This window comes from Sinocyclocheilus grahami, unplaced genomic scaffold (assembly GCF_001515645.1).
Source record: "Sinocyclocheilus grahami isolate Dianchi unplaced genomic scaffold, SAMN03320097.WGS_v1.1 scaffold39.1, whole genome shotgun sequence".
In the NCBI taxonomy this organism is placed as follows: domain Eukaryota; kingdom Metazoa; phylum Chordata; class Actinopteri; order Cypriniformes; family Cyprinidae; genus Sinocyclocheilus; species Sinocyclocheilus grahami.
Genome location: NW_015505218.1, coordinates 723403 through 734905, shown reverse-complemented (window position 1 = coordinate 734905; position 11503 = coordinate 723403). Strand labels below are relative to the sequence as shown.

General features: G+C 41.5%; 1 protein-coding gene across 1 annotated transcript in view; it reads left to right on the top strand.

Moving 5' to 3' along the window:
* Positions 1 to 11503, top strand: part of gabra3 (gamma-aminobutyric acid type A receptor subunit alpha3) — a 114656-nt gene that overhangs the window by 72562 nt on the left and 30591 nt on the right. The window contains exons 5-6 of the mRNA XM_016267671.1: positions 3766 to 3986; positions 4055 to 4113. Of these exons, the coding sequence (XP_016123157.1) occupies positions 3766 to 3986; positions 4055 to 4113 (280 nt within the window). The remainder of the gene's footprint in view (positions 1 to 3765; positions 3987 to 4054; positions 4114 to 11503) is intronic.

Below are 11503 nucleotides of genomic sequence, written 5' to 3'. Positions count from 1 at the left end.
ATTGTTAGACCATTCTTTATAAATGAGTCAGTAGCAAAGACTTTTATTTTGAAAGGGACCAAAACAAGGTTGAAATCAACAACATTATTTTTGCTTTCTTTCAACCAACACCTTGTAATGGTGCATTTCCACAACAGTGTCAGATCTGCACTCAGTGCCGCTGGCAACGCTACAACGCCACTGCTTTGGGTCATGTCAAATTTAGGGCAGAGCATGCCTCTGAAAACCATGTTTACACCCTGTTTGCATTTCATCTTTTAACGGCAATTGATTTTAGCCTGGCGTTTTAAGCTCGATATTTGCATAAAGTCTAGGAATGTCCAACATTTTTGACGCTCTTGGCCGCTTTCAGCGATTTCTCTGCCCCACTTTCAATCCCATAATGCACTGCATGAGCATTTAGGCTCAACTTCCATAGGAATTAATTGAAAACACTCACTACGTGCCAGTGAAAACGCACCGTAGGACGCGACCAACAACTACAACGAGCGGCGCTGTCATCAGAAATCACCCGTAACAGATGAAAGGATAGTACGACAAAGGTATCGCTTTCATCAGACGACATTCAAACTAATGTTTTATTGTGAATATGAGATGGAGCTGAAGAATGAATGCTGTATCAGATGCAGTTAATCACACTTGCACAGTGAATCTCTCTTTTAATACTCTACATAATACAATAAGCTTTTAACTTCAGTAAAGCAACTCTGCGTTCCTCTACATTCTAGTTCTAAAGTGATACTTTGAATTAGTAACAGAGGCTTGGGCTCATCTGTTAAACTGTCAACTTGAGATTAGAATCTGTGGTGGAAGGAAGTAGTTCCAAACACTTGTGCTGTCGAACTGTTGCTCTATATCAGCACAGCTGTGATTACAGAATATACACATCAGGTCATGTGCACTAACATCTAGTGCTTTATCTCTATTGCACGTGTTTGTCCTTTGTCTGACCAAAACAACAGCTCTCTGAAAAAGCTTCAAGCAAATGACCCTTATTGGGTTGTAATGTGGGAACGTCCATGCTTGTCCGATCACATTTCTGTTCTGCACCAACACCTTGTCACAATCATCCTCATTAACAGTAAACTTCTGTTTCTTGTCCCATTCCAATCTGCCTTAAAGCAATAGTTCTGTATTTATTTGTCACTTTATGAAACCATGTTAGTGCTGACTCATAAGTTAACATCTACATGCAGGGAACATCAGTATTGTAGGTACTCGCTATGAACAAATATTATTACAAATTATATGCAAATTAGAAGAAAAAAAACCTTGAGCAGAAGTGGCGGTGTACTACACCATCCATCAAAGTGTCATTTGTGATGGATTCATAGCAGAGGGGCTTTGCATTATTTAAATTGTACAATATTTGCATTTGTTTTTTTGGTCATGTTTTGCTGAGAAATATTGTCTTTCATGGATAAGCCTGTATGCAGTATTATGCAGATATCACAAAACAAAATGCCATCTGTGGTTGCCAGAATAATTCTGGAGAAAGAAAGAAAGAAAGAAAGAAAGAAAGAAAGAAAGTAAGAAAGATGCATCCTAATTTTCTCTACAACAATTCTGAATCGATTTTGAAAAATTTTAATTTGAATCATGAAACTCACTTATTGACAGATGGCTGATTTCAAATGCTCATGTGTGCTTTGTATGTGTTCGTTTTGATGCTCACTCACAGCTGCAGCTGTGCATAACTCTTTGTAAGTGGATAAATGCACTTGCATCACAAAATGCTTTTATGATGTGAAATTAATGTAAACACAGTTATTTCTTAAGGACAGGACGAAACATCTGAATTCAGTCGGATCGTGAGCTGCCTAAAGATCCCCACCACTATAGGTTTTCACCATGTAGCCTACTGTAAAAGGGAATTAACAGGTAGCATTTTTACATCGTTTACAGTTAAAATTATGATATTTTTTCATATCATCTAACTTTAACTTTTTCCTTCAAAATAGAAACAGCATTTTTTTGTACAATACAAATCTAAATAAATAACAACACACCCCTGACCCAATTTATTTGAATGAATTTATAGGCTACAAACACTTCTTCCTTAAACGGTATTAATTAAAATGTAATTCTTTTTTTTTTTTTTTAAATAAGTCAGATGTCTTAAATATCTTAAATTGTATTTTAAAAAATATTTAATTATATTAACCATTTGAAGAGTTCTTAAATTTGAGGATGGAAAGACAGAAGATGATTAAGCTAGATGTACTCTACTGAGTTAAAGGGACTCTGAGTGAAGTATGTGTGAGTGTAGTGGAGTGAAGCAACAGTAATTCCCCCTCCTCGCTCAAAGCATTCTGTAATCAGTCCACTCCAGCTCCACTCCCTGTTTTGCTGATAAGCAGCGTTAGGTTCCAAGGCCTTGTCGAATATGTGTCCCAGCCCGTCGTAGTGACGAAAAACAATCTGTGATACATGATGCACTTTGAGATTGTGTGAGTTTATTCTGGCATTAAATAGTGTTCGTTTTATTTCCTCAGGTATTGTAAGCATTGAATTTGATTGTGAAAACCCTGCTTGAACTCATTCCTGTCCTTTCTGATGTAGATGTCATTTGGTGTCAGCTTTCACTTCTGATGGTATACAGACGACTTCTTGGGAACTAAAGTACCCACAGAATTTGAATCTGAAACAACTTCAGATTGAAGTCTGGAGCTTACTAAATAAATGATGCACTCCGGCATGCACATGACAAGTAGACACACTTTAATGCTGAAAACTCAACCCGTCATTCACTGAGCTGCAGCCAGTATGATTTCCTGCCATCGTGGCAAAACCTTCTGCTGAAGGCTGGAAGGCATTTGTAATGAGTGGTTTTATCTGACTTGTTTTCTCCCTTTGTGCAAGAGCTTCTTGACATTTCTGATTGACTGAGCAACATAGATTTCCGTCTGTTGCTTCCCAAATATCTTTCCAGCAAATTGGACCATGTGAAGCGTGACAAAAAGCTTATAGTTCTGGGTTGTAATGCAGAACATAAAACAAAAAAAGAGACATGCCCTGTAATTGTTTGCTGTCACATACTCAGTTACAAGATTCAGTTACAGATCCCATTCAATGATTAATGTGGCGTTCTAAAGATTTCAACATTCATTTTTAACTCCCGAAGAACTTTTCGCCACTATTTTTATGGCATTGAATGACTTATTAAATGTAAGCAGATAAGATTTATTTTGATGTTTGTTCCCATAGAGAACCTGCAGAGGATTGCCTCATCAATAATGGAAGTCTTAAAACATGAGCGATACTCATCACTGTGGATTTGAGACTATTCCTATTCCCAGCTCAGCGGAGGTTCACCGAGGACAGTGTCCCCTGTTCCATGTTAGCAATATGGTCAGAGAGATAACTCTTGGAAAAAGCTTGTTTTATCCCTCCAGCGACAGCTGTGAAAACGCAATCATTCGAGTTTGAACTTTTGAAGGAGCCTTAAGGATCTCACACCAACAAGGCTGCATCTCTCTTTAAAGTGCGATGAATTATTGAAGTGTACAACTGAGAAAAGCATCTCACCCAATCAAGGGCAACCGAAAAGGAAAATCTGTTAAATTTGAAGTCTGAGGAAAAAGTCGGAATCTTTTTCCAGTTTTAGAGTCATTTGCCGAGATTGGAGAAAAGCTTCACATGCCAGCACAGGCTTTCTCTCTAAGAAGACATTAGATCAGAGGAACGGGGATGAACTTGGGGGTGAAGTGAAGTTTAAAAAAGGCTGTCAGAAAGTCTTGGCTAATTCTTTTTTTTCTCCTCCAGGAGTACACGATTGATGTGTTCTTCCGGCAAAGTTGGCGGGATGAGAGGCTGAAGTTTGATGGGCCTATGCAGGTTCTTCCACTTAACAACTTGCTCGCCAGCAAGATCTGGACTCCGGATACTTTCTTCCACAATGGCAAGAAGTCAGTAGCCCACAATATGACTACACCCAATAAACTCCTGCGGCTGGTAGACAACGGAACACTTCTCTACACAATGAGGTATGACTTGGTAGTCTCTATGATGGCCTTGATGCATGTTGAGCAACTTCACTTAATGTTTTGCACAGTTTCTGCTTCCAGTCTACGATGCAAGCAAGCGATCTAGTTTCGTCGCACCCATCAACCTGCAAACTATGCAACCAAATGGTGAACTTGTGTGTTATACAAGTATTCTCCTATCTGGCTTTGGGGTGAGGTTGTCAAACTGAAAACAAATTCTGCCTGATTTCTCCAGCCCTTTCAGATGAGCTGGCAGAGGCAGACTAATGCTTTCTTATCATTGGCGGGCTCCGGATGAACGGGACGATTGGGGAGGTGGCCCAGCCTGTGACCCAAACACCCCAAGTACTTGATGAATGAGTCAGGGAATTGAATTGTGACTAGCTTGGCCAGGAGCTGTCCAGAGCAATGCGTTCAGCTGCCATAGACAGAGTAGGCCAATTCCACCAGCCATTTTGACACAGCACCTGGGCTGCTCGTGCACAGTCACTATGAGAGATTGGTCATCTGTATCTCTGAGCTAGGATGGGTTTTATCTTTTCAAATCTTTTTAGCTTCATCCAGAATGTAATAAATGGCCATCAACCTACAGGAAAAAGGTACTACATCATCATATTATCGCTAATTTACCTGACCGCCATAACCTTGAGGTTTCCCATAACATAAAAAGAAAAAGCTTTTTCTCGAAAGTATGAGGAATAGAGATTCTTGAAGCGCTGCAGAAATGCTTGTGAGAAACTGCTATGTGCTTGAAAAGATTCCAAGATCTATGCTAGGGTTAGGGTCCCTTTTCATGCGCCCTATGAAACTGCATGCAATCGATTAAAACAGAAGTTCTTGCTGACTCTGCTGTGTTCGGAGTTTAACGGTAACACGTCTCATGCATTAAACATACATGAATTTCACATTTGCAATATGTACATAGCTTAAAAATATTCATGAAATCCTTTTACCCTGAGGTAAGAGACTGCACTTGCCGGGGAGCCAATAACGTAGCACAGTAACACTTGGTAATTCATCATACGCAATAGTCTGGATACATTGCATTTTAACCATGCGAGATACAGTAATGTGTCGAAAACGGCACTTTTAAAGATTATTTTCTCGTCACAAGTTAATACACTGCCTTTTCATGCGCCCTATGAAACTGCATGCAATCGATTAAAACAGAAGTTCTTGCTGACTCTGCTGTGTTCGGAGTTTAACGGTAACACGTCTCATGCATTAAACATACATGAATTTCACATTTGCAATATGTACATAGCTTAGAAATATTCATGAAATCCTTTTACCCTGAGGTAAGAGACTGCACTTGCCGGGGAGCCAATAACGTAGCACAGTAACACTTGGTAATTCATCATACGCAATAGTCTGGATACATTGCATTTTAACCATGCAAGATACAGTAATGTGTCGAAAACGGCACTTTTAAAGATTATTTTCTCGTCACAAGTTAATACACTGTTTTCTATTAGCACTTTTTCCCCTCACATAAGGTGTTAAATCTCAGCAAACATGAATTTAGTCACTTATTCTCTCCAGTCAATCTCCAGTCTGTCAACTCAAGCATTTGAATTACACGATACATAAGCTTTAATCAGAACTGCAAATCTAGGCATTTTCCAATTCCTAATAGTACTTGTCCACAGGGATTTTGGCGATAATGAAGGTTGCATATGAAATAGACCCTGTGTGGTGGCGCACTAGATATGGAAGGGCGATGCTGCTCCATTCTCTTCTAGGCCCTGTCTCATATGAATTCATTTAATATGGCTTCAGTGCTCCCCAGGCTAAGAATAACATTTGAATTTGGATGCTTTAATGAAGGCTTGTCACTCTCATTGTGTTTGCCCGCGGGGAAAGCATGTTGCAAAAAAGTTGTTAACTAGAGCTCCTAGGGATAAGAACGCTGATGTTTCCGGACCATTATGGGCAAGGACATAATTGCATTGTATAAGTGTTTGGTTTATTTGGCGATGTCTGTCACGCTTTTTCAGAATTTCAGAGAGGATAATTAACAAAAAAAAGTATTTGCTTTGATCTTAAGAGACGGTAATTGTCTCTGATTATCTTTTGCAAGTGAACGTAGCATGTAAATGTCCCAGCTAATTATTGGCCATTTTTTGTAGTTGCTCTTTTCTGCATTCAGTAAGTTATCTCCCAAACTTTTTTGTTATTTGGTTTGTGAATTAACCAAATTTTAATAAATAAACCATACACATTTACATTAATGCATTTGGCAGACACTTTTATCTAAAGTAACTTACATTGCATTCAAGGTTCATACATTCTATTTGTGCATGTGTTTACTGGGAATCAAACTATGACCATGCTGTTGCAAGCTCCATTTGTGACTGGTTGAGCTACAGGAATGCCCCCTTTCAGGCCTTCCAGCCTTTCCACTTTATCACCATGTTGTAAGAAAAGAATATGGCATCTTTGCTCCTTACGCGTTATCATAACATCTCACTATGTACTGTGTAGCACTTGCTAATGTTATAGTTTGAAAACTGGAAGTTTTTTTGATGCAGCTTTTAAAATGTCTCATCTTGTCATGTTTAGTGTAGCACATAGTAAAGCTTCACTTGTGTCTTTGTGTTGAGTTGTGAGAAAAGAAAGGGAAGCTAAATTATTAATCATGTGTTATTGCTTTTTTACTGCAGCAAGCCTGTTTTGGGCTCTTTGTCGTGGTAGTCTTTTCAAGTGAAGTCAGTGTCAACTCTTTTCTTTTTTTACACAGTCTACAATGTGTTTTCATGCATTAAAAAAGAGTCAGTCCAGGGTCATGCTGTAGAAAATGTGGAAAAGAGAATCTCAGTGACTTAAGGATTCATGATTTAATTATTTAAAACATATATATATACAGTGGGGCAAAAAAGTATTTAGTCAGCCACCAATTGTGCAAGTTCTCCCACTTAAAAAGATGAGAGAGGCCTGTAATTTTCATCATAGGTATACCTCAACAAAATTCAAGGGGGGCTGAATACTTTCCGTACCCACTGTATATATATATACTGTATATATATATTAGGGGTGTCAAAATTAACACGTTAATAACGGGTTAACGCAAACTCATTTTAACGGCGCTCATTTCATTAATGCACGATTAACGCAGCGCGCATTTCCTGTTTGACCCGTTGCCTAGCCCGTAGTAGCAGAGATGGATATGCTGACAGCGATTCAGAGAATTATGAATTTTTTTTTCAAAAAAGTGCCTAGCAACAATACATAACACATAATTGGACAACCCTTTTTTAGTTTTGGAGACTCGCAGGTACTGCCGCGCAAGGTTTTGCATCTGCTCTGTTCAACGAGCGTCTGAGAGGAGCAGCGCTTTTAGTTAAACCAGGGCTGCGTTTCCCAAAAGCATTGTAAGGTTAAGTTGATCATAGCTCCATTGGTTTCAAAGGGTGTACAATGTACTTAAGCTTACGATTAGGGGTGGAACGGTTCAACTTACTCACGGTTCGGTTTGTATCACGGTTTTAGAGTCACGGTTTCGGTATGGTTCGGTATGTGCTATGTTTAGGGAAAAACTATACTGTCAAATAAAAATAAAGAAAATAAGAATAATCTACAAGCAACAGCACAAATAAATACAATAGAGTAAAGATACAAATAAAATAAACAGTGATTTTCCGTTTTTTTTTTTTTTTGGTAGGTCTAACATTAGTTTTTAGGTACAGAAATTGAATAAAGTAATGAAATGTAAAACAGCATTGCATATTTGACTGTATAAATTAAAGATTAATCTTTATTAAAGTTACAAAAGCTATTCAAACAAGGGCAGTGAGTGATTTCTTTGTTGTTGCTGTTTGATTAATATTAAGAAAGTGCTCTCACTTTAAGACACTGTAAGTACGTTCAGCCGGCTATGTCTGCTATAGGATACTTACCAAGACGGGCATTTTGACATAATCTTTGTGTGAATTTGTCAATTTAAACACAATACTTCAGAGAGAGCTTAATATTTGCACGGGTTCTGAGGCGCTTCGGATGAGTGCACGCACAAAACTTCTCAATGTGCGCACGAGTTCACGTCCTCTGGCTCTTAAATGTTTAAACTGGCAAGGCCTGATAAATGAGTTCAGTTTAAACACCGATATCAACGTGTGTACATGCAAGTATAGTCGAAATCACAACACAGCTATTGTCTTTATCTTATGTGTATTTGATTTCATCAGACGACGGCTCGATTATAAAATCAGGATTTTTGTGCAGATTAACATCTTGGAAGACAGAGCTGGTGTAATCTTAATGGGTCATGTTTCAGTCACTATTTCATGTTAATTCGGTTGTCTGACAACAGAAACAGTCAAATATAACAATGAAAACATTTTTATTGAGAATTTGGCTACATCAAATTACAGAGGGCACAGAGAGGCAAACAAATGTAATAATAAATAATAAAGGTACATTTAGCATGTTCAGAAGTGAGCTGTCCTGTCCTGCTAATAATGTAAACAGGCTTGTGTAAGTTAATTGCTCAGTGCAAAGAAAGAGAAGTAATGGGAACCTGGTATTTCTATGTTCTTTTTTCATGTGTCTAATAGACATGAACAAGAAAAACATCTATGACCTATGAAACATGTCTAGTCTTCATGCTCTGTTGAGTATGGTTTCACTAATACTAAACATACATTTGCATAAAGCATCCATATTTGTCCATGGCCATGTTGATTAGAGTTTTAAAAACTCTATTAAAATTAATAAAAGTATTAATTTAATAAAAAGTATTAAGTGTAATTTAAGGTACACTTAGAACAGATCAAAATGTGTGATTAAGTTGCGATTAATCACATTTTAACTCATGACAATCATGCAGTTAATCGTGATTAAATATTTTAATCGATTGACAGCCCTAATATATATATATATATATATATATATATATATATATATATATATATATATATATAATGTATGTAAAATAGTGCTGTCAAAATCAGCACATTAATGCAAAATTCAAATAACTATTAGGCTAAGTAATAAAATAAATAACGAGAATTCACTGACCAAAATCAGCTTGAAAATGCTAACAAAGATGGATCGGTAATTTTTTTTACTCTTTTATTTCATCAGTCAGTCATGGAAGTCTGGTGGTAGATGGGCTTCTGGCAACATCAATTCCAGGAGAGAAGGCAATTCTATAGATTTGAGTGCACAGGTTTGAGCGTGCACATCCGAGTGAGAGAGAGTGTGCGTCCTGTTTTGTGCCTTATATACTGTTAGATGTGTTTTGTCCACATTTCATATGTTGTATAATTTTATCACTAGTTAACAAAGATACATTATCAAAAAAAATAAAAAATCTTTTAGAAGGGCCTCACTGATTAATTTTGCCTGGGGCCCCCACTTCTTGTAGGTACGCCTCTGCTGTTAGCCATTATACTGTGCTTGTAGCGCATGCTCTTCAATTGCATGCAATAATACAGTGCTAATACAGTGGCACACGCTGTAGCCTGTATCATTTCATATTAAAGCACAAATGAAACTATGAGCATGTGTGTCAGATCCGCACCACGTTTAGCAGCGGCATCTCTTAAAGTAATAGTAACCAAATCACCTAATAACCCAGCTGCTGTGTTGTCTGTTATTCAAAGAACAAATGAAAAAAGAGGAAATCAATAACTTTGGATTCAACTATATTTAATTTAGAATTTAGTGCTTGATAGCTTTATTCAATTTATGTACATTTCCTACTTGCTCAAGGGCGCAGGTAAATATGACTGTGACGAGAGGGGCGGGGCCGAGAGCCGTGGGAACGGTGCGAGGCTGGTGGAGTAATTGATAATGAGCGACACCTGCACCACTCACCGGTCTCGAGTCTCACGGAGGAGCTCCGGAAGGATACAAAGGAGGAGTGACGACAGGGAAAGACGAGAGGACCAGGCCTGGACTTTATTTTGTGTTTTGGTTTCGTTTGTTTCTATTTTGTGTTTATTTTATTATTAAAGTTTTATTTAAATGTTCGCCGGTTCCCGCCTCCTTCTTCCCGACCTACAAAGGGCACGCTGCCAGAGATCCCTCGCCACTGGGGTGAGTCCACGGTGCCATTGAGCATGGCGGAGCAGTCGTGGACGCTCGAGGCGGTGGGCTGGAGTGAGTTGCCGGGGGCGGACGAACTCACTGCCGGCCGCCTGGGATGTGGAGGGCCGGCTGCCGTCCGTGAGGGAGCGGAGGAGTCGCCGCCGTTCGCCTGAGGCCGGAGCCTGCTGCCATCCGCCATGATGGGGAGGAGCAGGGAACGGGGGACTCCTGCCCGGTTGCCTGAACGCAGAGGAGCCGTCACCGCCGCCAGGCATCGCGGAAGAGCTTACCCAGCTGGTGGAGGGCCGAGTGGCAGTGTGTCTGGGAACTGGAACAAGAATTTTTTTTTCCCTCTCCCCTCTCTCGTCTCTGTCTCTCCTCATCCTTCCATCTCATTTTCTCTCGCCTCGTCTGTCTGTCCTTACCCCCAGGTACGCCGCGGCCGCCGTGATCGGCTCCCCCGGAGGGGGGAGGGGGGCAGTATAGCGCAGTCTCGGGAGTACCCCCCGGCCTGCGAGGGGCGATGGGGGTATGTGACGAGAGGGGCGGGGCCGAGAGCCGTGGGAACGGAGTGAGGCCGGTGGAGTAATTGATAATGAGCGACACCTGCACCACTCACCGGTCTCGAGTCTCACGGAGGAGCTCCGGAAGGATACAAAGGAGGAGTGACGACAGGGAAAGACGAGAGAGGACCAGGCCTGGATTTTATTTTGTGTTTTGGTTTTGTTTATTATTAAAGTTTGTTTAAATGTTCGCCGGTTCCTGCCTCCTTCTTCCCGACCTACAAACGTTGTTACATTGGTGCCGAAACCCGGGAGGAAGGAGGGGCACACTGCCAGAGATCCCTCACCGCTGGGGTGAGTCCGCGGTGCCATCGAGCATGGCGGAGCAGTCTGCCGCCATGGACGCTCGAGGCGGTGGGCTGGAGTGAGTTGCCGGGGGCGGACGAACTCACTGCCGGCCGCCTGGGATGTGGAGGGACGGCTGCCGTCCGTGAGGGAGCGGAGGAGTCGCCGCCGTTCGCCTGAGGCCGGAGCCTGCTGCCATCCTCCATGATGGGGAGGAGCAGGGAACGGGGGACTCCTGCCGGCTGCCCGAACGCAGAGAAGCCATCGCCGTCCACTGGGCGGCGGAGGAGTGTCGTGCCGTCCACTGAGGGCTATCCAGTGCCGCCGCCAGGCATCGCGGAAGAGCTTACCCAGCTGGTGGAGGGCCGAGTGGCAGTGTGTCTGGGAACTGGAACAAGAATTTTTTTTTCCCTCTCCCCTCTCTCGTCTCTGTCTCTCCTCATCCTTCCATCTCATTTTCTCTCGCCTCGTCTGTCTGTCCTTACCCCCAGGTACGCCGCGGCCGCCGTGATCGGCTCCCCCGGAGGGGGGAGGGGGGCAGTATAGCGCAGTCTCGGGAGTACCCCCCGGCCTGCGAGGGGCGATGGGGGTATGTGACGAGAGGGGCGGGGCCGAGAGCCGTGGGAACGGAGTGAGGCC